Here is a 27,397-nt window from a genome sequence, read left to right on the forward strand (position 1 = left end):
AAATTTTCCTCATGTATGATTAATATCATCCTTGGATATTACAACGATGTATCAGTTGTGCCTTTTTTTGTTCCCACAATACATGTTTTTCTCTGGACATGATGATCGGATGTTACAAATCCTCCCATGGTAGAACCTTGTCCCTCGAGTTTCCTACATCCGAACGAGAGACCAAAATTATACCAACAATCGATCATATTTACGAGTAATAATTTTTTTAGGGAAATTATAATTAATAATTACTACACAACATAAGTGATTATTGCCAAAAAGTGGGCAAATGGAAATTATGAATTTACGCCCAGTTTGGTAAGTGTTATTACGGGTGGATTATTTAGTAGTCTTTTGTTTGCTTGCGTTTTTAAAGTGGCATTGACTACGTGTTAGACAAATTTGACTGTTTCTCCTGGAGAATACATTCATGCATTAAAGCTGGATAACATTTATCAGGCAACATTCAGAAAGTGAAATGACCAAAATAGCCTTGAATGTCAATTAAAAAATTGCAGGTGGGTTTGGTCCACTCCATTGTCCTTATTTCTTCACAAGAATCGAGCACTGCACAGTACATCCGAAATTGAAAGTGGACAACCGTATATTCTCATTTCTAAGAAAGAATCGAATAAATCTCAACCTTATTCGAAGGTATAATTTAATAGATTACAGGTTTTAAGCTATTTTTGATTATTTATGTTGGATCTGATGCGTAAATCTTTGGGAGAAGATAAATGCGAGGAAAAATAATCACTGATGATAAATTTGTGTTTTTGTTTTTGCTGTTTTTGGTAGAAATCTGTATTACAAACAGATTATTGCTTTGTTGTCGTTTGTTTGGTTTGTTGTTGTAGTGTACCAAATTTTTTTTTTTGGGCTTTAATCTTGAAAATTTATGCTTATGTGACATTGTCGGAGACATTCAATCTCAATTTCGATTTGGCTATTCTACAGCAAAAAACTTAAATTTTAACTTGTAGATTTTTTTTTTGTATGACTACAGCTTAACCTGATATACAAAAGTGTTTGTAGAATCAATTTCGAATTAGTGTAAATTATGTTTGAAGAATAAATTGGATTCGTCATTATAGTGAAACATGACTGAGACGAGAAATTTACAGGAAACCAAATTAAAAAAATTAAATCAACGTAAAGATAAAAAACAAAATTACTACACGTTCAAAGCGCCAAACGTTTGCACTTTTGTTTCAGTGAAATTCGGAATTACAGGATTACTCGAATAAGATTTTCGGAAATTACTCACAAGAAATTCTTCTCCCATGTAGATCTTGCTTTCTTCTACTGGTTTGAATCAGGGTTGTAGCTATAATTTCTTAGCTCACGTGAAAAAAAAATTATCAGGAAAACATGTTCATGCTTTATGTTGGATCTTCGGTTCAGAATAACACGGATCTTACCTATTCTGGCGATCTTCACGGACGAAGAAATTGGAGAGGGTTTCCAATTCGCGTTTCATTTTTTCGGAAACCGTCCGTAGCTTTGGGGATAAGTAAACAACAGACATGGGAAATATTTTAAAATAAAATATTAAAGGGTATTTTGGTCATTAAAAAATTTGTCATGATTTTATCACTCTTCTTGAATTCACACCACACATGATATTATATATCTCTCAAATTAAATATATTATCCTATCAAACATTTATCAAACAAATTATCAATAATTCAATTATCACATCCTACACACCAAGCGAACCCTACCATTTCTATCATGTGATTTTATCCTATCTGATCAATCATTGATACCCCTACCATTTCAATCATGTGATTTTCCTTTGTTTGGTATTTATTTAAATTTAATTAAATCGATTGATTTTAAACTTTATTGCTGAATACATTTATTTGGCTTTTCTGAAAATTATTTACATCGAATTAATGTCAGAAAGTATAATTATATATATTGTTTGTAAATACATCTCTCAACCAGGGATCCGTGGCGCAATGGTAGCGCGTCTGACTCCAGATCAGAAGGTTGCGTGTTCGATTCACGTCGGGTTCAATTCCCCAAACAGAAATTCGTTTTTTACGACGATTTTTGACGTGGCGTTCTGCAGCCAGTTCTGACCGTCCTGAGCCTGGATTTTAAAAACTCACTCCCCAGTAAAGAGAAATCCCGAGCTGCTCTGGCCTCTCTCCGGTTCGAGGAAAACCTGGAAAGTTTGCCTACTCCCGTTTCATCGTTCTTTATGGACAGGCGGGTACTGATAGTAATGTGAAGACGCTCAACTCGTTGTTGTTCTCTTTTACTTTGGCCGAGGATCATGGAGAAATGAAGAGGTTGTTCGAGGAGTTTCCAAGTAAATATGGTTTGCCAAATTTGGATACTTACAACACTGCTCTGAAGGGGTTTTGCGACTCAGGGAGCGCGACTTTTTATCACATTGAATATTGGCCGAGATGAAGAAGAAAGGGATAAAGCCTAATGGGAAGACGTTTGCCACTGTTCTTGCAGGATTTTATGCTGAAGAAAAGTTCCATGATGTCGGGAAGATTGTGGACTTAATGAGAACTTGTCGCATTTCACCAGGGATTGGTATTTATGACGTTAGGATTCAGAGTTTATGTAAGCTGGGGAGGTCCGATAAGCAAAGGCTTTGTTGAATGGGATTTTGGTTAGGGGGATAAAGCCGAACTCTGCAACTTTTGGCCATTTGATTTATGGGTTTTGGCGGGAAGGTAAATTAGATTTTGCTAAAAATTTGTTCAAGGAGATTATTGGTATGAATCTGAAGCCAGAAGCTGAATGTTACTTTACACTTATCTATTATTTTTGTCGAGGATTGGATTTTGAGGTTGCGTTGAACATCTGCGATGAGGCTATGGGAAATGGCTGGGTGCCGAATTTTACGACTATGAAGTCTCTTGTTGATGGATTGGCAAGCATTGGGAAAATAGCTGAGGTGAAGTAAATTATTAGACTAGTGAAGGAGAAGTTCTCAAGGAATGTTGATAAATGGAAAGAGATCGAAGGATTCACTAAGTAGAGTCCTGAGGTTGGTGCGATGTGAACTTTGTCATCTTTTACCATATCTATGATCAGGATACCGATATATAGGTCCATTTGTATGATCGTAGCCCTGAGGAAATGTTGTTGTCAGCGTGATAGTTATCATCATCTGCGATTATTTTTCGGAGTTTCATTATGTGTTTGAACTTTGAAGCATTCTATGGTTAAATGTTCTTGTGTTGTTTGTTTTTCATATTTGTCTGGTTGCCCAGATTATTTTACTTCTCCAACGAAGAACAGCAAATGCTACCAAAAGTAAAAGTTCCAATCCTTATCTGCTCGTGGGTGAAGAATGATTTTGGAGTGTACACCAAAAATCAACTATATGCCACTCCTTGTAGCCTCATACATCATGCCAAAGAATGCCTTTTTACCGCCTCTATTATGTTGTTTAGCAGTCTCTATTTAAGTTGTTTCTTAACAGAAATGGGTCCAAGTGAGCCATATATTTTCCTGAATCTTGTTTATCTCGTGTTTCCGTTTGGATGTGTGCCAAATGAACTTTTCCTGAGTGATGCATCCGATAAATTTAGGAATATCATCTTATTAGTGATCTTATTCTTCCTGCCAGGGGATTGTAGGCAGCGATAGCAAAAGTGAAACGGGGTCTTTTTTGCTTTATTATTTGTAGTGACCGTCACGTATTTTTATACTTTTCAGATTTACCATCAAACAAAAGCCTCTAGATTGGTACCGCCAGGATGCAGATTGCTAAAGGGGGCTGCACAAGGATTCTGATACTTGCATGGTACCGCGGACGTGCAATCATGTAGCGAGACTTTAAGGCCCCTAACACATTACTTGGTGAAAGATTCAATGGCGCTAAACCGTTTCCATATTCCAACAGTCTTCAAGGATAAAGTGAAAGCAATGGTGTTTCAAGTATTCTACACGTCGGAGTACACATGGACACAGGGCAGCTGACAGCTGTATCTGATGTCCACAGTTTTGGAGTGGTATTTTGCAGATCATTTGAGGAAAGGGAGCTACCAATAACTTGTCGCCTGATTAGGAAGATCTAGTTGCTTTGGTAAACTATCATCTCCAAAACAGAAACATCAGATCAAGTGTTCCAATCAAATAAAAAACATCAGATCAAGTGTTGCATTTCTTGTAAAACCAGAAGTAAAAGTATTCTCCGCAAGATCTTGCTGTTGCATCTGCATACCTCCGAGTGGGAGCCAGAATGCCACCATCGCAGCTGAAATGTTTTGACAGTTGTTTTTCATCTGCCACAGCTTGCTCTGGGTAAAGAAAGAAAAGCATAAAAATTTGACAGAACTATAAGCATTGCTGTCTGCAATTTGGGAAAGATTATTACATTACCAAACACAAATTAACTCCACAGGTATCTTACTCTCCTGTATTTGTATGTATGCAAACATATACATATTCTAATAACAAACGACTCACAAATGGAAACCACACAATCAATTGATTTTCAAAAGACACGCATATAGCAACAGCATTCATGCTCAGACACTGCGTCGACTTTTAGATTATGATAACTGAATCCCGGAATTCCATTCAGTTCTTGTAAGTCCAAGTCTGCAACTTCCACCAAAGAACAAATACCGGGTTGAATCCCGCTGCTGCTCCTCTTCTTCTTTCTCCAAGAATCAGTTAAGAACCTGAAACCATGCCAGGAATTACATTTCTTCGAGGCCATTTCTTTGTCATTTCTCTCAGATTGTCTGCGGCTCTGGACACAGCTCCAATTCCAACCCTTTGAAGTACTCGATCTCCCTTTCAGAAGTGATCCCATGGTGCCGCATGTGCCAATCGCCAATGGAACCTTTCCTGCCATTTCTTCAGTGCAATTTCTTGATGTGCAGTCTGCTTTATGCATCAACAAGTAGGGTGATTTAATGTCTTAACTGTCCTCTGTTATTTAATTTTGAACACGATACTTCGGATTTAGCACTCATCTTACTTTAACATATTAATAATACGGCATAGCGTAGCACATTATTAAGCAAGATCGTACCTGCCTACTTATATATTTAGGGATGTAATCGAGTCGAGCCGAACTCTCTTGAATGTTTGAGATTGGTCGGTTATAATCGAAGTAGAGCTCGAGTTTATTCACGAATATATGCATGGTTCACGAGTTTATTCAAGCCTTTATCGAGCCTAAACAAGCTTAATAAATAATGAAAATTATACAATTTAAAATTTTCATTAATTAATTAAAACGTACTGTATATTATTTAAAGAAAAATAGCATCATTATTAGTAAAGTTGTAAATTTATTATAATAAATAAATTATAATATATTTTTCTATATTATTTCATAAATAACATGCAAAATCAATAAATCAAATATCAAAACTATTATTTTTCATCTAAAAGATTACTCATTACTTATCGACCGAACATGTTCACGGCTAACGAGCCGAATACTGTAACACTATGAGATTGATTTGTTTATCTTACGAGTCTCATTAAACGAGCTTTTATCGAATCGAGCTTCGAATAACTCACAACGGTTGATTCGTTATACATCCCTAATATATTAGTACAGTCAATTGAATTATAGTCAATTTTCAATCACTGTACAAAAAGATTGCTCACATTTTTTGCTCGAAGTGGAGGGCGTGAGATTTTGCATGATTGCAATTGTTTGACAAGGAATGACTCATTATTCATGTCTCCGAACCAATAGACTTGTAAAGAACCTTTCAAAGATCTAAAGTAATGCCCTCGTCTCCTTGTTCTTTCTTTTTTAGCTTTTCTTTTTTTTGTTGTATGAGTTTTTAATATTTTTTGTTGGAGGCAATCGTGAAAATATGAGGAAGATACATCCATAATAGATTCACTCTTTGGTCGGTAGAATGCATTAAACGAGGGGTGTATGATCAAATATAATAAGAATTGAAATATAGAATTTGTTGGCTTATTTTTGTTTACGAGTGGAGTAGAATGAGTCACGCAACACAAACATTAATTTATCATGGTTTATATTAAAAATTTGAGCAGACCCTTCATTTGTAGCATCAAATGGCACCTCAAAGAAAATGAAGATGATTAAAATTAAGTTGAATTTAAAACAATTAATAAATGACTTTTGCGATGTATGCTCTCAAGCAGTGCACAGTAACTTTAAATGAAGCATGACTTTTAAACAATTAATAAATGACTTTTAAAATCAACTTCCGTAAAGTGTTTCGATCACTCTTGTTTAATTAAAAAATTGGATTTCTTGATATTCGTGGTGTCATTGCAGCCCCTTTAAATGTTTAGATTGGAGGTAAAGTATTTAAGAAGTTCTTTATGATATGAGTGGTCCCGACTATTAATTTCCTTGCTTTTTCATTATCTTCTAATTTTCAAAATAATTATGAATTGAAATAAGTGAAACTCGAAGTCAAATTTTTGTAAATGTTGGAGTTAAGGCTGAGTTATTGTATAAAAGGGGACACTCTAACCACAATAATATGCTTGTGTGCACATAATGTCGTTTAAAGCCGGATGTTGACCAAATGCAATCTTCGGTTGCACTTGCATTTTTTGCTGCTCATCTGACAACATTAAATTCCAAAGCTAGCCTAATTTGGTGGCATACATATGCCTTTCCTTTGCACTTGGTTAGTTCTTAAATCCACAAGAGAGCAAATCTTGTTCTTTCTTTTCAGGAACAAAGTAGGCTCTTTTTACATGCCCAAACTTCTTTTTTATCTAAATCAGACATGATGATAGTAGAAACAAAAGTAGGTGAAGGAGTGATCTAACCCAGACGGCTGAATCCAACTCTGGACAAATATTTAAGTTCAATGCATGTAGATATGACAAATAATGCTCCAATGTAACTTAACAAATACCAAAAAAAAAAAAAATGGCAAAGCCCAATAAAGTAATTGGGCGTGTTCCTACTAGGTATTTGAAAAATTGTCTTGTACAATATAAACTAAATGAATTCATATTGCACTAAAATTTTCATTTGTCTTATTCCGTTTTTCCTTCCTTCCCCCGTTTTAACTATACATGTACTCAACTCTTTCTGGTACAAAGGGTGTAAAGGGAAGATTATGCAAATACCTAGACCTTCCCTGAAATCATCTGCAGTTACCCACCACCCAGCCTCGAAAGCTACCGCATACTGGGAATATGGCATGTGTATTTCAGAGCTTCGATGAGAAGAAAGAGCATTTTTCAGCACTACATCCAAACTTCCGCTGCCTTGAAACAGTGAGTCATACAATTCACAAACAAAATGAGACAATTCTTTCTCATCGTCGTCCAAAAAACGCAATGACTGCTCTCCATTTTTCTCAGGTTCACTATCTTCCCAATCACTAACTGGACTGGCTGGTTCAGAATCGTCGTCATCTGCTTCCTCTTCTCCAATCTCAAACTTCCCATTTTCTAATGTGCTAAACTCGCCTGCTCCACGGAATGATGTTATCGGCGTTTCTTCAGGCTCTGATGAAGGGCATATGACAGCTTTAGCACCAGAATCTAGAAATGCTTTGGTTAAAGCTCGGATAGGCCCATATATTCCTGTGAAGATTACAATCCTGTCCCTCCAAGCTCCAATCTGCAAAGTTCGACAGAAAATATATAGATAGGTTCTAGTGACGGATCAACCCAAATTATCTGAACAGTTTCCGAAAGGATTAGGTCGAGTGGAAAAGTTCGCCATAGAAAAGATAACTGTTCGAAGATTGTAATAACTGTTAGAAGATTGTAATACTTTTATATAAAAAAAGACAGTAATAATAAAAAAGAATAAGGAAGAGATTCTTCTGAAATTCATACAGTCTCAATAGCACATGCTGATCTATCTTTAATGTCTAAGAAACACTGTTTTCCTCATGAGCTACCAAATTACATTAACAGGACCTTTGCCCATAAGTTTTACCAATTTTGAACCTTCAACGATAGACAAGTTCTTAACTATCAACTGCTTCCCCTTTCCTACAAACATTTCGCACAAAATGAAGAAACTAAGGAACAAACTTCCTTTGCAAAAGCTTTTACATTTGGAGTTGATGGAAGGGGATCCAGGGGATCAGCCAAATGGCGTGCGGATAATTAATAAAAGTAAAATTGGATTGGCAGTAATACCTCCTGAATTCATCGCTCAATTTCAATTTCAAAATACTGGTAAAAAAGCAGCATCTTTGGTACTTATAGTGTTATGAATAGTAACTTTATACCCCTGAAGCTAAGCCAAAGAAATCACAGAACACAACAAGAACATTGAAGATACAAAGTAGAAGATTCACTTTCCGGAAGAATTTCCAAGAGATTTTAATCAGTGGGTTTTCAAGGTAAATTATTACGGAGAGAGTTCTCGATCTAAAGCCACAAATCGTTCCTTTTATTGCTTGATCAAAATAGGCTTCTAGAAATATCAGCCATCACCCAACAATTCTCCACCTTGGCTAGATTTCTCTTCAACCAGACGCAAGTTCTTGACAGTGCCTGAACTTGGTCCTAACTAAAGCCTTAGTCAACATGTCAGCAGGAATCTCTTCTGTGCCAATCTTGTTCACATGCACTTCCCTTTTTGCAATTACTTCCATAACAAAATAAAGTTTAACATTAATGTGTCTTGTCCTTTCATGGTATACTTGGTTCTTTGCTAGATGTATCTCACTTTGGCTATCACAATATACATTATCACCCATCCAGAGCGCTTCCTTTATTGCTTCTGTTAAGGCAATGAACTCTGCCAGTGTGGTGGATAAGGACATCACGTGTTGCAGAGTGCACTTCCTGCTTACTAAGTAACCATGATACTAAAACACAAATCCAGTCAATGCTCTCCTCGAGTCAAGGCAACAAGCAAAATCTGCATCTACAAATCCACTCGTTGTTCTTCCATTATCTTCATTATTCCTGTACAACAATCCAAGCTTAGGAGTGCCTCTTAGATATCTCATTATCCACCTTACTGCCTCCCAGTGATGCTTCACTGGTTTACCCGTATATCTACTCACTAGACTCATTGCATGAGCTAGATCAGGGCGAGTACAACCCGTATATCTACTCACTAGACTCATTGCATGAGCTAGATCAGGGCGAGTACAAACCATGGCATACATTAGACTACCAACAGAGCTTGCATAACGAACTTTCTCCATATACTCGGCTTCTTCCTCTGTTTTGGTGAACTTTTCAGAGATAATTTGAAATGTTGGGCTAATGGTGTTGATACCGTCTTTGATCCATCCATACTGAACTTCTTCAGCACACTTTCAATGTAAGTTTGAGAAAGGAACAGATTTCCAGTACTTAGATTCTTCTTGATTTCTATCCCAAAATCTTACTTGGCTTCCCATGTCCATTTCAAATTCACTTCTAAACACTTATTTTACAATTCAATCTCAGTTATGCTTTTAGAGGCCAATAACATGTCATCAACGTATAATAATAAATAAATATCAACACCTTCTCGACTCCTCTTGTGATAGACACAATTATCATTTTCATTTCTCTCAAAGCCATTTTGCAACATAAAGGTGTCAAACCTTCAATACCTCTGTACACGTGCAAGAGAAGCTTTCCATCATCGGTCCTTTCGAATCCCAAGAACAAAGGCATTTCCCAAGCTTTTTTGGTACTCCAACTGATGGTTCTCCCCACCTCTTTCTTTGAAGCAGAAAAGCAAAGAGCTACCCGCGGTTCTTTCTTGGGATTGAGATCTTTGTGGAAAGGCGGGCTGTCACGATTGAATGATAGGTAGAGTGGGTCGCTAACTTAGTGTACCCGCAGCGGGCCGTGACCAATCTTTCCTCGGTTTTGTTTATCTTGGACACCTCATTTCCTTGGGGCAGGCCTCAGGTTGGATTGCTCAGGAGAAGGAGGAGGAGGACGTCGAGTAGCCGGTTGATTTAGTTTATCAGCAATGTTTTTCTTCGATATTGTTGTGCCGTATATTTTGGTTTGAGTTATTCTAGACTTCAATTGGGTTCTATAACTATTTTTTTTGTTGGACTTATCCTACTGGGCTTGTTCTTTTGAATGAGAAATTGGACAAGCAATGACTAATATTGTAGATGGTAAGTGAGAAATGTCCCACATAGGAAAATAATCATAACATTGGTGAGCTTATATTGATTGAGTTTCACTTTGTGAAAGTGTAAGAAATACTAGTCAAAAAGCTTTCTCTCGCGCACGCCGGCGCAGGGGTTGCAAATCTCGGGCCCGATTTGCAATGGAAAAAAGCTTAACTTGTGTCAAGCGTACGAGTGCGACCTGGGTGCGTCGAATGTCAGACCGATCAAGGCAAAATTTCCCACGAAAATTCACCTGGCTTTTGCTATTTTTTATTTTCAAAAATTCAATTATAGACACCTTCCATCTGCCCGACTCTCCATATGGCCTGCCTGTTTGTGCTCCAGCTGGACTGACCTTTGGCCTTTCGGATGGCCAGCAGTGACTGTCCATATGGAACCCGAGTGCCTATATATAGAGGCAGCCTCAAGTCCTTCAGAAGTACCTCACACACTCCCGTGCATTCTCGTTCCTTCATCACTCTTCTTTGTTGTCTCGGCTACTGCTGCTTCCTCCGGCTGCTGCTTCTCTGCCATCGTGATAAAGTCCAGGTACCTTTCAGTTCGACATTGTGGTGCCTCGTGCTAGGTTATTGCTTGTTGTTCCGTTGTGTCCTGAGAAACAGACGTTCAAGTACATCCTCGAAGCACATACCGGAGGGGACGAATCTGTTTTAAGGACAACGTACTTCGTACAAACGTCGGTTTGGATCATTTCAAGCTTTTCACTACTGTTTCCTTCACTATACTGTTCGTTGGTTTTCTTTTCTAAAGCTTTATGTACTATATTATTCGATATATTGTGTCACAGTTTTTTGACCGTTGCCGCAATTATCTCTGATTATTGTTATTTAGGTTAACTGCATGCTTAGCTCTTGATTAGTAGGTGATTCTGGAACGGGTCACTAATGACAACATCAGCATCTTCATGTAAATCTTTCTTATTCGGTGGTCGTTTCTTGAGTTCTGGACAATCCTTCTTGAAGTGTCCTTTTTTACATAGGAAGCATTTTCTTTTGTCATTTGATTTAGACCTGGTTGGTGTTTTTGTTTTAAAATCTCTTTTCTTCGATTTTCCTAGGATATTCAGGCCTTCTACTTATCTTCCAAGCCTTCTCATTTCTTCTTCAATTCTCTATTTTCTTCGAGGAAATTTTAGACTTCTCCTTCATATCTTCCGAGCCTTCTGATTTCTTCTTCAATTCTTTAGAAAAGTGGGGAGTCTACACCGTCTTCTAGAGTCAATGAATCTCTGCCATAGAGTAGTGTGTCAGAAAGATTTTCAAACTCACTCGGTAGAGATCTTGAGTAGTAACAGTGTCTTGTATTCATCTTCTAATTTGATTTCAGTATTCTCCAGATCAAGAATAATTTTATTTAAATCATCAAAATGATCCTCCAAAGGTTTTCCATCGGGCATCTTGAAGGAGTAAAGTTTCTGCTTCAAATACATCCAATTGGCTAAAGACTTCGTCATGTATAAGGTCTCTAGTTTCAACCAAATTGGCGCAGGTGTAGTCTCCTTTGAGATTTCTCTCAAAACCTTATCATCGAGGCAAAAAATTAGGGCGCTATGAGCCTAGTTCAGAATATCCTTCTTCACTTTTTCTGCAAGTGATGACAATTTCTTTTCACTCTCCAATGCAAGTTCTAGCCCTTGTTGTACGAGGAGGGCTCGTATCTTCAATCTTCAAAGTCCAAAATCATTTCTGCCAGTGAATTTCTCATGTCGAATCTTGTGGCTCCCATCGAAACTCCTTTTCCCAGAACGAACCTGGGCTCTTGATACCACTTGTTATGAATAAGAACTTTATACCACTGAAGCTAAGCCAAAGAAATATAGAACACAAAACAAGAACAGAGAAGATGCAAAGTAGAAGATTCACTTTCCGGGAGAATTTCGAAGAGATTTTAATCGGTGAGTTTTCAAGGTAAATTGTAACAGCGAGAGTTCTCGATCTAAAGCCACAAAACGTTCTTTTTATACATAAAGCAACAAACAAGAAAGATAACCAGTTCATATTCTAACTGCCAAGGCATTCCAACGGCTATTTTTTGTTTTCCCTTCAGCTTTGCATTCTTGACTTTATTGCTTGATCAAAATAGGCTTCTAGAAATATTAGCCATCACCCAACAGATAGGATAAAAAACAACAACAAATTGTCCATGGACATACCATATAACGTACATCTTCAGGGGTCAAGTGAACCAGAGGTACTGTTCTACGGAACATATAAGCAGCAATTTCACGATCATCTTCCATGACCTTCAGAGGACAACATATAAGATCAATATTCCCTCAATAACTTCCCCCAAATACGACCAAATTTTAAACATCGGACCTGTGTTTGACGTCCAATATACCTGTGGACCACACCACCAATATGGAAGTATGGTCTACATGACACAAGATCGGCAACAGTTGAAAGGTTGGTAATGACCAATGCCTGCTTCCTTCTTCGGCCCTTCATCATTGATAACATGGTATATTTAACATTCTGCAGAAACTTATCCGCTAACTCTCCAGGTTCGGCAACCACAAATACATCATTCTGCCAACTACACCAAAATGGAAAAGGTTTTAAAGAATGTAAGCTACAATAGCAAGATATTAAAACTGAAAGATAAAGTAAATGCTCGGAAAAACCAGACCTTAATATGGAGCCACATGTGTCATTTTGCAGTGCCAAATGAAGTATTCCAACCTGGGGTGAGTTCTGTATTTTCTCGTGCAAAGATACTACCGGTACAGAAAGCTGCCGGCGTTTGGGAAGAGAGTCGGGGGGTGGTGAACCAGTTGTTTTTGCTGAATGAAATCCATCCAAACTTAAGGGCGGTACCAGGTCAATTCTACCTATGCGTGGGGGACCAATTTCAGGGCTATAAAGTAGGGGACTTGATGGAAAGCTTCCAGTGAACAAAGGTGACGTAAATGGTGTTGGAAATGCGGATCCTGGAGCCGTCTTAGCGGTTCCCACATTAGAAAGAGAGAACTTTATTCCATTACTCGAGCAAAAAGTCTCAAGTGCTCGGGTATGGTGAAAAATTCGTCCAGAATCTGGACTGTTGGAAGCCTCTATAAGAAGAACACCACGTCTCCAGCCCAAAAGCGGGCTATTCGCATTGGACACTGCCCATTAACAGATGCTAAGCTCAAATATGAAAACGACAGCAAAAGCTACAGCAAGAATAAAAAAGAAGTGCAGATTAAATAAAAAATAAAAAAGGAGATTGTATTTCATACCCTTAATATTGAAGAGTTTTTGAGACTTCAAACTTTCTGAAAATTTCTCATCATGCGGACTCTCGAGTAATATTTCAGCTAGATTTTTAAAAGCAATGGAATTATTCTGAATATACTCTTCTGTTGCCCCTTCTAATTTCAACCAATTAGCTGGATCGGTTTCATCCAACTCCATATCACAACGTTCGTCAACTGCCATGTAATTAAAACTTTTAAGAATCTAAAAGTCTTAACAGTTTCAGTTTGATATCATGCTTCACATAAAATCTGTGACATCCAACATCACTTTCCAAAAATGAAATCAATTCCTGCGTAATGTGCAAGCCCATGTACCCAGTAAAAGAGATTAAAAAAAACGGTTTTTGCACACTGATAAGACGTGACAAATTTTTTATCATAACCACCTGGATTAAATCGAAAATACTGTACATCAGGAAGTATGGGCAGCAATGTGCTCAATGCTTCTTCCACACGATCAACAGAACAAGCACTCTCAATCAACACTTGTCCAGTGTCCAAATAACGCCAGCCACCCTTACGAACCTGACAAATCAAACGTAGAAACGGCAGTTAATTCAAGCACGACACAGATGAATTTGTAGTGGATCACAAAAAGCTTCTGCCACCCCTACTAGCAGCTAAAAGTAGAAAATTCAAATCACCATCTAAATAAGACAAAAAAAAAAAACAAAATCAGCACAAAAAAATGCCTCACAAGCAATTGATTTTTCCCAAATCAGCAATATAGGACACCATCTCCAACAGGAAAATGCTCGATGGCAGGATTCAGTAGCAGAATAAATGTTTGAGTGCATCCCTTTCTATAAGTAAGTTTGTCAAAGGGCTCTCCTCCATGATGATATGATCAAACAGATCAAAACTGAGACAATATTACAACCCATATCTGAGAATTTTTTTAGTCAAACTTTAAAAAATCGGGTCCCAGGCACGCTTTGATTTAGTTTTTAAATTTTCTGTTAATGAGAGTTTTATAAAAGTAAACCTGTGGAGTATAGACTCGAATATAAAAGGTAAATGATATAAAATAATCAAAACATTTATAATGTAATCAAACAATAAGGCTAAAAGAATTTAAAAACTCATTTCAATAGTACTTGTTTTGCCGTTTTAACATGCTAAGGATAAAATAAAGGTCCAATAACAAAGCATTACAGTCAGTGACACAGGAAAATGGTAACTCGAGAAACATTCACGCAATCACTTAAATTTTAATGGAAATTTCAAAAAAAAAAAGAAAAAGAAATAGGTGGAAAAAACTCATAGTTGAATCTCCGATTTTTCATATATTTTTTTTAAGTTTTAGAGGAATTTCTAGATTTTACCAAAAAAATCACTTAATTGAAAAATTAATTTAAAAGAAATTAGTCACTACTTTTTAAAAAAATTAGTGGCTATACAGATTGTGTTGAGTCTGATCATTCAATTGATAAATAGTAAATATTTTTGGGCCCCTCTCAAGAGTAGAGACGTCACCTCAGGTTCGGTTAATATGTACAAATTACATACAACCCATAAAAATCGGAGAACAATGCCAATAAATTGATACCTTTGTTGGAACAGATCCGCAACCAACGGAGACCAAGCAATCTATTTTAGCATCAGGCCATAATAGTTGTGCTTCTCGTATGGCAAAAATAGTAGGATTGTTTGCCACTATGGCACCATCTTGCCAACGATGTACACCTGCGCATATAATGTTCAGAAAAAGAAGGCGGAGATTTCTCCGAACCATCTGTAATGGTGAAAAGAAATTCAGGGGCATGAGAAAAGTTACCATCAGAAAAATCATCTAGATAATATGGTGCTGCAGATGACGCTCTTATAGCTTTCCAGATGTGATGTTTACAACTTCCAATAAAAGCATGGCGCTTGTATCCAACTTGAGCTCCAGTAATAGCAGCTCCTTGCCCACCAGTTGCCATGTTTTCAGCAGCTGCAGAAGAAATTTCGGGCGTTCCAGGAGGATACTGAAATTAACGAGAACAAAAAATTATGAAATAAACAGAAAAAATATCATTCAAGTAGACAGTGATGAAAACATAAAAACTAGATATAAATTTTTATGCCTAACCTGATAGTTTCGAAATATATACGGCTGAGCTGGTGCAACACTGACAAGGGTTGATACAACAAAAACTTTTGGGATTCTCTTAACTGCAGATTCAATTAAGAGATTTCCTTCGTCATCAGCACAAATCTCCTTCAATAGCTTCTCAAATTGATCTGCACTGTGCTGGAAGAAGGCTCAAGTCATTCTCTATTTTCAAAAATAATATGAATTTGCAGAACATTTTCACATAATTTCTCGGCAAATCAACTTGACATAGAAAGAACGATAGATATTATCTTACCGGTGAAGAAAACAAGAAACACAAGGAAATGGTGAGAGATGGACAACTATTAACAGATCAAAACACATTCGATCAGAAGAACAATTAGCTTTTCTTTTCTCAGTATTTTTCCACAGCACCATACATTTTTATATCATAAGATAAGATGGTAACACAAGCAAATTCGAGATAGCAACAATGAAATAAACTAAAGACTAGAAGGATAACATACTTTATATCCATGTACAACAACACGAAAACTCTGTGATGAACTCTTATAGAGTTGATCTAACTTTTCTCTCCATGTCACTGCTTCATTTTCCTTTGGAACAGGTTCAGCAAAAACAAGTTTCCCTGGGAAAATCAAAAGAAAAAGTAAGGACACTAAAAGCACAGAAAATCAGACAACAAATATGGATGAAACCATGAGCAGTACCCTATAAAGCAGAACATTACCAAGTTCTTTGTAAATATCTTCACATTTTTCCAAGGACATCAATTTAATTCCAATAGCTACAGCAAGCAAACCACCAGTAGATGTTCCACAAATAAGGTCAAACAGTTCATGAATTTGCTTCCCAGTACCCTTCTCAATTTCTCTCAAAATCTTGACAGTTGCCAGTCCTTTCATGCCGCCACCATCCATTGCAAGTATGCGTAATCCTCGTTTGGGAACTTGTCTTCCTTTAGTAACACGACGTAGAATCTCATTCTCCCCTGTGATGGCATAATGTATCCTCTTTAAGATTATGCACACAACAAATATGTGATAATAGGAAAATCTCTTAGAAAAAACCTACCTAATATAGCCAGAACACGTGCTGCAGCTTTACACACTCGAGGCTCAGAAGCAGCTGTTAGCCGCAAAAGAAGTTCCCGCAGACTTTCTGAAGTGACTAGGGCACGACGGTTTTCCAAACAGAAAGCTAAATTTCCAACGGCAAATAGAGCTAATATTTGTACCTTAAGACAGAAAAACAATCATGTTGAGCATATATGGGAAAAAAAAGGAAAAAAAAAAACCAACGGAACGTTTGGGTCATGGGTAAGGGGAACTTGCCTCTGGGTTTTTATGGCCACATAATAACTTAATTGATTTCAATACATCTTTGGTCAACATTTTCTGAGCTACAATATCAGATGTAAAAGCCAACTTGACCACAACTTGCAACACAGAGATAACTTCTTGGCCCCCTGCAGATTTTAACACTCTTTCAATAGGTTGCATGATGTCAGATTTGATCAATTGCATTGCCACCTGAACATCTGATGCAAGAGATGAGAGAGCAAAGCAAGCTTGCTCAACCTAACAAAACCATAAGTCGTGTGAAAAAATATCATGAAATAAACGAAAAGTTAATTGTAATAAATTGTAGCATACCACATGCTGGTTATCACTGCTTATCATACTTATAAGCTGCCGCACTGCGTTCTCATCTTTTCCTACAACTACCCGGTTTCCATCATCTTGCATTATCTTTGCAAGAGCAGATGCCAGTAGAGGATGATGACAAGAAGAAAAACGGAATATGAGGGAGAAGAATGCACTCAGCTTATGTCGAGATGCAACAAAATAAGAACTATTTTCTATCTGCGATCAAACCAGAAAAGTGCGTCATCCAACTTGAAAAAACAAAATCTAAAGTGTAACTTAACCAAACAACCTAAAGACTATATCACTACATACCTCAATCTGTACATTGACTGATCTTAAATTATCATCAGCCACAATTCTTATATTTGCGAGAGACAAATGGTGAAGTTCTTGCAAAGGTAAAATGTCAGGAAGAAATTCAAGGGGATTTCCAAAAAGCCTCAAAACGCGTAACTCTGCCATAGCCCTGTCAAAAGCTGGAGACAACCATTAAGATTCGAAAATATTTCTGCAGACAAAACCAGAGACCAGTAAATTGAAAACTACAGATAACAATACAATGACCTGAAGTCAAGAAGAGGCCTGACCAGCTTGTTATGTTCCAGTGACAATTCAACAAGACCAGCACACTGTTTCAATTCCACTGCTTATAGTTGCCAACAGAGACAAGAACAGGTAATAGCAAAATTAGATAGATTAAAACTATGGTGCAAGAATATCTTTTCAATTGATACAGAAAGTAAAACCCCAACAAAGCCTTAAAGCCTACCAGGCACAGAAACAAGCATGTTGTAGTCTATGGCAAGAACTTTCAAGTTTTTCAGCTCACCAAGCTCAGGTGGCAAAGTAGAGAGCTTGTTATTATCAAGGTACAATTTCTCAAGAAGTGGCAGGCGAGTTATCTCCACTGGCAATGACTAAGGAAAACACAAGCATAAACATAAATACAGGTCCTTTTGATACTAATTTTTAATTTTGATGCATGAAAAACAGATTCCCCTCGTTTGTGACAACAGATCAATTAGCTGTTTAGCTAGCATTTCAAGATTAGAGTCAAGAGGAAGTGAGAACATTAAGGGATACAAACCAAGCTGATCTCTAAATGGAATTAATTGTTATACACAAGAATCAACTAGAACAGTTCATCGAAAAAGAATCTTTTGCAGAACACAACATTTCATAAGGGCAATATAAGTAACGTGGACCATCGAACCAAATCTCAACATTACAGAACGTACTCAGACTCTCTTTAATTGATCTATTATCTATAACGTTCCACTACAAAAGAAAACATATGTCAGTGTGAGCTTGAAAAACAATGTAATTTGTGGTTACAGAAAATGGTCCAACATAATTTTGGTAATAGAAATGACTCACAGTAAATCCAAGACCGCAGAGGCTAACCACAGCAACATTTCGCCAATGTTCCAAGCTGCCTGATCCGAGAACAACTCCATCAACAAACCCATTAGCGAAATTGGACTTCATCAACTTCATCAAAACCCCTATTGAACCATCATTCTGCTGCCCAGAACCCCCTGCCCTCCAAAGTATAATACCCTTCAGTGGCTCCCTTTTCTTGACAACCCTCGTCTCCACCCCTACACCATCTACCACCCCAGCTGAATTTCCCGACTTTCCACCACCATTACTTCCCAAATCACCCCCTCCATTCTCTAAACTGTCCACCTCATTCTCAGTCACCGGAACTCCCCCCTTCTCCCTCAACTCAATCTCCACAAAGTCTTGAGGTGAGGGCAAAGCGACCATGACCTGCGACTGGAGTTTCAACGCGATTTGATCCTCGTCATCCCCGGCGTTCCAATCGAGGTCAATCCTAAACCCCAGTTTCTCTCGATCCTTATCGACGCTGGCGGCTGTAGCCGCGACGTCCTGTACCGAAGACGTCGGAGAGGACCCAAAGGACGGAGAAGCGGAAGATGACGCCCTAGACGAAGTCGGGGTGACATCATCGAGCGTATCCGCATCTGCGCCATAACTCAACGTCAAGTGGAAGACTTCTGATGGGCGCTTCCAACCCAGTCCCCACGACATTGATCCCGAACCAGATCAGGGTTTATTAATCTCCTTTCCTCTATTTTCTTGAACTTCTTTGACTGATACAGCATGAAGCCATCAGATTGAAATCAAGAATGCTAATCAGACAACTCTGCATTCAAGAATCAAAATGATAGCGAAAAAAAAAAGATCTTGGTTTGAGTATGAATCAAAATTCCTGATTTTGTGTGGATTTGATCGAACCGTAACCGAATGTTACGAATAATACGCATAGCGTGGTCGAATGTCAAGTGCTGCCATCTTCATTAGGTGTGATGCATTTGTTGTGTAGGATTTGGCGGTTTTAGATAAACTCATCATATGTCGTGAAGGGAACGAGACGAAAAATACGACGCAGTATTTGGAATTTCAACGTTAATATTACCATCGGGATTTTTTTCAAAATATGTAGCAAATTATTATTCAAACTAGTACAACGACACACGCGTTGCGTGCTTGTACGATATGTTTTTATAATTTATTTGATTTATATTTAAATGAGGATCAAAATATATTTATAAGAAATAATGAGTGGCTACATTATAATTTTGATATATGAACTAAAAAATAAATTAAAAAAGAATAAAAAAGACCCAAGCAAAAATTGAACCTACAACCTCATGATTAAGAAACAGGCTTTATCCACTAAACTACATGTAACTTGCTTTTATTTTTTAACACTTTATTAATATATATAATTAGTAATGTAGAGAGTGGGGTGAAGGGTATTTTAGGTATTTTAAAAAACAGATCAAGGAAGTTACTCTAACCTACTCAATCTTGATAAATAGTAAGAGATAGGGCGAATAAATGTAATTAATTTAATTGATTGAATCAGATTGTTAGGACATAATTATCTCAAAATTACAACCAATCTTGAATCAAATATGCCAATTTTTTTTGTAATACTTCTGAATAATTAAATAGAAAATGGTTTAATTTCGTGTAACCTGAGATGGTCTTTTTATTGAAAAAATATATATAAATTGATTTGATTTTAACCCACATATAATAAATATGCGCAATTTACAAAATCTGCCGTAAAGGACGAACAATTAATACAATATATTTGATTATATTTGAATGTGTTTTTTTTTTGTTTCACAGATAATCTCTACAATATGTTTAGTATCATCTCAAAAGTATACATTATATATTTACATAATCTATATTTGTAGTTTTAAATTTTTTTAAAAAAATTATATTAAGATTGAATCGTTTAAAAATTTTGGTTAGATTTAGTAGTGGAACTAATTTTAAGGGAAAATTATTTTTCATCAAGACATATTTGGACACAGGCCACGTTGGCGTATTGGCTCTTGAATTTAATTCAATGTTCCTAGTCAATCATTTTGTGTCAATCAAGTATATGTATCTTCAACCAATACTGTGACACAATTTCTTGCTAATAGAGCATTCAACAGTTATTCCAATTTATTTTGGTAGATGGAAATATTCTATTTTGGCTTTCTCGTATTGTAAATCGGAATTTATCGACTTGATATTATGAATGTTTAATTTTTTTAAAAAAAAATAATATTATTTCAATTCATTAATGGCAGTACTCGTTTACTTTCTAGATGTTTAATGACCTGAATATGCCATTAGTTTTTTGTGGGAAGAAAAAGAGATTCGATGAGAATAGAAATAATCAAAACAAATGCATAAAAGTTGCCATTAAAATAACATGTACACGTATAAATATACAAATGAGTCGAGTGAAACAATATGAGACTCGAGCTCACTTCATTTAATATATGTACATATTTGAGCTCGATTCGAACATTTATTATGAGAGTCGAGCTCGGCTTGTTTTATAATTATTAAACTCGTGAATAACTCGACTCGTTAATAACTCATTTTTCTTATTTAACGAGATTGGGTTGAGCTCAGCTCGTTTTCGAGCTCTTCAAACAATATCATTTTCGAGTTCTTTTTTCAAGCTTTTCAAGCATCCTTAGCATAATTTAAAGACAGACTTCTCATTTTATAATATTTCAATCATTTATCTTACACTCGAATTTTGAGATGAGAATATACAATTTATTATTGTACACATAAGCCCAACAAACTAGACGAGATTGAACACGAGAATATGCTTGCGAGCTTACGAACCAAACATATTTAAACTCGAGTTAATTCGATAAAATTGTCGAGCTTGAAATCGAGCTCAGCTCGATGAAAAACTCATTCGATCGAGCTCGACTCCATAAATTTAACGAACAATATCGAATCAGTTTTTCATCGACCTGAACAAACGAGTCACTTTATTTATTTTTCTCTCTGTAGCTCTAGCTCGATTCAATAAATGATATCAAATGAACTTTTTATCGAGCTGAACACGCGAGTCACTTTAATCGTTTTTTTTTTAAATTTATGTATAAGCCAAATATCGAGAAAAAAATGCTCGATCTTTAAATTATTATTTTTAAAAAAATGTATTGTGTAATACGCGTTTGTAAATTTTATTATAATCCAACACGCAAGCTCAGAGTGGCCGCAACCTGCTCGCTCTTCTGCAACACTCTTCCCATTGTTCAAGGCCGCGTCTCTATCTTTCATTCTCCGTAAGTTACTTCTCTCTCTATATCTCTCTCGATTCTCGATTTGTATATGCATATTCACGTGGAATTCCTTTTTCACTTGTTATTTTTCGGATTTTGCAATGCTACCAATCTCTTGACGTATGATGGATCTAGATTGAGTTTTGTGTTTCTTTGTTTTGTCGAATAACCCGATTTTCTTGTTTTTATTGAAATCTATACTGATTTGCGGGCATGGATTTATATTTCCTGTTAATGAAGGTCCTAGGTTAAAATGTTTGGTTTTAATTCTCGATTTTAACCTACCCTTGGAATAAAGGTTGGGTAAATATTAGCTTTTGTTCTTGATATTGTATCATAAACTTTAAAACAATTAAAAGATCGGTTATCTTCAAGTTGTGCTTGCAAATTGCCATTCAAGATTTTAATTTTTTATCTAAGTTTGTCTTGGATTTAAATTATCGGCATAAAAAAGGCGGAAGAACATCTCATGCGTCGCAAGATTCGATGATCCTAGTACAGCCTGAGGATGTGGCTTTCGTTTTTGGGAGCTTGAATCTCGAGGTTTTCATTTGAGGGCTTTGACTTGATTCATTTCCTTGTTTGTTTCTTACTGTTCAGCATCACGTCAATGACGTTCCTTGAAAATGTAATTTTTTGTATCAGATCCTTGGCATTAGATTTTTATCTTGTTGATCTGACTTTTTGTTCTGTTGATTATGTGCAGATATAGGGTCTTTTTTCTCTTTGCGCGTGTCCCGTTCTCTTCTCCAAACTGTAGTCTCATCATAAACTCTCTATATCACACATGGAGGTTAAACTATGGAACGACAAGCGCGAAAGAGAGATGTATGACAACTTTGCAGAGCTCTTCGCGATTATAAAAGCTACTGAGAAGCTTGAGAAGGCTTATGTGCGCGACATAATTTCTCCAGCTGAGTACGAAACTGAATGCCAAAAATTAATAACCCATTTTAAGACTCTATCATCCACTGTGAGAGACATCGTACCAAGTATTGAGCGGTTCCACGATACATATAAAATGGACTGCCCGGCTGCCCTGAATCGGCTTGTGACTTCAGGTGTTCCTGCCACTATTGAGCACCGGACAGCTTCAGCAGTATCGGTCACAACCTCAGCTGCCACTGTTGCAGAGTGTGTACAAAATTTCATTACGGCTATGGATTCCTTAAAACTGAACATGGTTGCTGTTGATCAGGTCCATCCATTGTTGTCTGATCTAGCTGCTTCTCTCAATAAGCTGTCGATACTGCCACCTGATTTCGAGGGCAAAACCAAGATGAAGGAATGGATTGTCAGACTTTCGAAAATGGGTGCTGCTGATGAGCTGACTGAGCAGCAGGCACGGCAGCTACACTTTGATCTGGAGTCGTCTTACAACTCCTTTATGGCTGCATTGCCATCCGCAGGAATGTAGTTGCTAGTTCGGGGCATGGCTGTAAATAAGTGGGTACACATTTGTTTCGTGTCTACAGGGTTTGTAACATATGAACTGTGTCTCCATTGTAGCAACTTGTTGGGATCTTGATATCGTTGCGCACTTAGTTACTTGCATATTGAATGTAACATGCGGTTGAGATATTTGGAAGTTGTGATTTTTGAACTTTGATTTGTGTCTCAGGCGAATGGCATTTTGTGGTGAATGATTTGTGATGAAAAAAATAAGGAATCTTTTCTATTTAAACTTGGATTAATCTTCTTTTGATTGAATATGTATTACCCTGTATTAAGGAGCTTTGTTTCATTCCCGAACAACTGGAAATTATGTGCTTTCTGAGACGCAGAAGAATGAAATCGTGTTTTGATCAGCTGAAAATTATATAAAAGTTTGATCTTGGGGTTGCTCGTTTATTTGGATTGAATAGAAATCCACTATGGCGATGGATGGGCCAAATATGCATTGGGCAATTCCATGATTCTTCGAAAGGCTACGTTTTAGATCGATGAACGATTAGGGAAGGTTCGATCCTGGGTGTGGGGGCAGTGCCCACCCAGAAAAAATTCTGGCCCTTGGATGTACCCTACAGACACTGTCTGTAGGGGTAGGGTGAAATAATCCAACGATTTGGATTACAAATTACACCGATTTTAGATATTTACCAATTTTAGATATTTCAAATGTATTCTTCAAATCAATTCATCAAACTCAAATCATTCCATCCAAATACAATTTGGTAAGCATCCCCTTGCATCATATTATAATATTATCTCGTTAGTGTGCATAAGTAATTTATTTGAATTCATCTACTTAATTATAATATGATGCCGATATATGTTGGGTTTATGCTTCTTTTTTTAAAAAAATAAAAAATATATGGAATATTCAGTATAACTAAGACAAAATTAAATAAAAAATTATTTTTTTTAAAAGAACCCCCATTAAATTAAAATTTCAAAAAAAATATAAATATTTTCCATCAAGTAATAGTTTGAAAAATAACAATTTCTTTGCGTAACATTTAAGATTTTTTTGTTGAAGTAAACTCATTATAGTGGCACTTAAATTTATTTATTTATTTACTACTCAATTTTATTTTTCATCATAAAAATTTTATAAGTAAATAATGTGTAATAAGTTACCTATAAATTTTATATTTAGCTGAAAAAAATTAAATTTGTCTAAATAACTATATACTTAAAAAATTAGCTTAGGAAGGCAGATTCCATTAGAAGTTCGAATATAATTCAACATATACTGGGACGTCCACAGACCAAATAAGGCGGGGTGATCGCGGGTACAATGAGGTTACATGAACAATGAGTGGCTTTTGGCAAGATTCTAGACGATAAGAACACGAATGAACCGATCTCAAACCGGAATAAAAGATATTCCAAAACTGTATAGTTATGAGAATATGTATTTGAAGATGACTTAAAATATTTGATAAATACTACTCATATCATCAAGATGCATATTCTTTTCGGAAGCTCGTCACTTAATAACTTCAAAATTAAGCGCGCTTGACTTTAGACAATTCCGAGATGAATAACCTCCTGAAAAATTTCTCGTGTAGATAAGGACATAAACACACTAGAAAGATATTGTTAATATAATGAGGACAATCGTGAAATCTTATATAAATATTATCTATACTATTTATTAAGGCTGAGCATCTTATAAAAACTGTCAAGGAAGACACCATCTTTTTTTTCCAGTTTTACCCTTACAGTTATAGTAATATTACACTTTTTTTTTGTTTTTTTTTATTTCAATACACACTTTTATTTTTATTTCAATCATTCAAATATCAATTTAGTCCCTCCATAATTTGTCAATTTTCACTTTAGTCCATCGATAATGATAAAAAAAATTGTACACACACGCAACGTATGTGCAGAGTAATTAATATTAATAAACGATCAAGAGGTAATTTTAGTTTAGGGAACAAAGTGATGAAGTATAACTAACAAATTAACTCAACTTCTTTTTTGGTTCTTCTTAGACACGTGTTTGGATTGAAAGCTTCCGTCAAAGATTTCAAAATTTCATCTTTAATCTTGACATTTATTAATATTTTCACCCGACATTTAAATTAAAATAACTTTCACATTAAATAACTTTTTCAATGGTGTTTTTAAGGGATTTGGATCATTTACTATAGTTGAAATACAATACATTTTTTTTTATATGAGATGATCAGTTGATCATTTGATGAATTTCACATATATTTAGATAAATTTAAAAAATTGTTAGACAAAACGAGATAATCAGTTGACCATCTCGTATAAAAATAACAAATTTTCGATGCTGTGTTTTCAACCATAACAGAGAATCATGTACTCGGGATTTAGTAATATGTAAAGGCTTTGGTATATATTAAATGTGGCACGAAAGTTGATGCATTTCCCTACACACGTTGTCTGGTGCGTATGCCCAGAAATTATATTAATATCACTCTATTTATTAAAAAAAAATTAATTTTTTGGGACAACTTACAGATTTTTGGTCCATCATTTCCTCCCTTCACCATAATAAATCGATTCGCTTTAATGCGGGAGATCCGGCCGTGGATCCTACATCAATTTTATCCAAGGGAAAATTGCAATATGTATTTGCTTCTCGACTATTTTAGCATATAAAAATAACGTGCGTGTGTCGTAACTCGTAAATCTTTCAATGTTTCAGAATTTTAATCATTTTCTCTACATGAAGAGTTTATATAACATATTCAAGTCAATACTACATTGATATCACATTAACGTCACGACAGAAGGGAAAAAAAAATTGCGCACTAAGATTGTAAAGTCCTAAAGAAATAAATTCATTTGATAAAAAAGTATAATTTTCTTATTTTCTTAATTAGTGTAACTTTTCTTATTTTTTTTGTAAATATTTTTTAAAATATACTCTCACGGTCCCAATTATTTAAATACTTTTATTACATCATTTCCCACCAATTGACATCATGTCGCGCAGTCATCCTTTTCTGACTATACAATATTTCAACTTTGAATGGCTGCTGCCCTTTGTACGAATTGCAATGGATCGTTGGTATGATTTTAAATAACGAATTTATTACTTCTTTATAAATTTCATCAACCCTCGTTGACCATAAATCTACATATTTTTTTTAAACATAACACACAAAACATTAATAAACAATTTTTATTTACTAAACGATCAAATTATTTACTTTTTATGACTTGATTTATTTTTAATAATTTAAACAGAATTAATCACGATAAAAAAATATCAATGAGATAATTAAAGCAATAATTTATTGTTACTTTTTTAAAAAAAATATATAAAACAATTGGTTATTTATCAATTTTATGATGTAGATTTTCGATCAAACATTTAGACTCAACTCATTAAAAAATATTATTTTTTTATACCAAAAGTATTATTATTATTATTATTATTATTCATAATAGTTTATAAATCAAAATCAACCAGTCTCATAATTATATATTAGTGAGATCGTTTCAAAAAATTACTCAACTTTCTGCTTATACATGCAGGAAGAAGAGATTAGAAGGTAATAAATGTTGTATGATAAATATGAGGTGAGGGCAATGTCAGCTGCCACGAGATGAAATCATTTATAATTTCAACGACTCATTGTTTTATTGCATTAAGTTTTGGTTGGTAATGTCACCTTACGTTTATACAAGGAAATAATGATTTCAATAACACAGACAGATTCTCCCCCGATGCTATTTATTAGTAATTTAAAATGATAGATATTTAATTATTTCGAGTCATGTATTGTCAACATTCTTGCCCCAAATCAAGATTCGGTACACTTATTGCAGAGAAAAATCATTTAGTATAGTTTAATTATTTATTTTACTCTTATTTGATTCATTCTTTGTTAACAGATATATATTAGTAAAAAAAATGCTAATAAAGAAAATAAAACATACATACTCAAAATGGTACTTTTTTTAATTATGTTTTTTTATGATTAGATTTAGGTATCATCCTTGTTTGACGGTGTTGACATTGATACGGTGTGTCGGTTTCACTATTTATAACGAGTATCGTTTAGTTGGTAGGATGAGATATACGAATGATGTGGAATAAGAAGATAAGGAATAGAGTGGTTCTCTTGTGAGACGGTCTTACGAAGAATCTTTATCTGTGAGATGTGTCATCCCTACCGATAAAAAGTAATATTTTTTTATGATGACCCAAATAAGATATCTGTTTCACAAAAAAAGCCCATAAGACTGTCTCACATAAGTTTTTATCTAAAGAAAAATAACACGATAAGTTATATGATGTTTGTATTATTTTAAAATAATAAATTATTTCATGAATATTATTATAATTATCAAA

At 35.6% G+C, this 27,397-nt stretch overlaps 2 protein-coding genes, 1 non-coding gene and 1 pseudogene across 5 annotated transcripts; 3 read left to right on the top strand and 1 right to left on the bottom strand.

Annotated features, from left to right (window-relative positions):
* The first annotated feature begins 1,942 nt into the window (after positions 1-1,942).
* Positions 1,943-2,014, top strand: TRNAW-CCA (transfer RNA tryptophan (anticodon CCA)). The gene has a single exon. It is a non-coding gene; the product is annotated as a tRNA-Trp (tRNA).
* LOC140830300 (pentatricopeptide repeat-containing protein At1g11630, mitochondrial-like) lies at positions 1,957-3,227 on the top strand (annotated as a pseudogene).
* Positions 3,228-6,988: 3,761 nt separating this feature from the next.
* LOC140829041 (phospholipase A I-like) lies at positions 6,989-19,386 on the bottom strand. Its single transcript, XM_073191991.1, is given in 19 exon segments — positions 6,989-7,147; positions 7,149-7,559; positions 12,200-12,289; positions 12,366-12,582; positions 12,676-13,153; positions 13,268-13,459; positions 13,672-13,810; positions 14,835-14,971; positions 15,063-15,255; positions 15,360-15,521; positions 15,851-15,972; positions 16,075-16,335; positions 16,419-16,581; positions 16,679-16,924; positions 17,000-17,209; positions 17,306-17,459; positions 17,558-17,636; positions 17,763-17,910; positions 18,371-19,386. Coding segments are annotated over 19 exon segments (4,116 nt in total). The 5' UTR covers positions 19,049-19,386; the 3' UTR covers positions 6,989-7,111.
* A 2,080-nt stretch (positions 19,387-21,466) lies between these two features.
* Positions 21,467-23,299, top strand: LOC140829042 (vacuolar protein sorting-associated protein 28 homolog 1). 3 transcript variants are annotated; one of them, XM_073191992.1, is made up of 2 exons: positions 21,467-21,618; positions 22,322-23,299. In XM_073191992.1, exon 2 carries the CDS (start codon positions 22,403-22,405, stop codon positions 23,030-23,032), a length of 630 nt encoding a protein of 209 aa, XP_073048093.1. In that variant the 5' UTR covers positions 21,467-21,618; positions 22,322-22,402; the 3' UTR covers positions 23,033-23,299. The 3 variants fall into 3 exon arrangements, with proteins under 3 accessions (XP_073048093.1, XP_073048094.1, XP_073048095.1); XM_073191993.1 differs by having other exon boundaries at positions 21,617-21,735; XM_073191994.1 differs by lacking the exon at positions 21,467-21,618 and adding an exon at positions 21,745-22,158.
* The last annotated feature ends 4,098 nt before the right edge of the window (positions 23,300-27,397 follow it).

Source organism: Primulina eburnea, chromosome 4 (genome assembly GCF_022965805.1).
Source record: "Primulina eburnea isolate SZY01 chromosome 4, ASM2296580v1, whole genome shotgun sequence".
In the NCBI taxonomy this organism is placed as follows: Eukaryota; Viridiplantae; Streptophyta; class Magnoliopsida; order Lamiales; family Gesneriaceae; genus Primulina; species Primulina eburnea.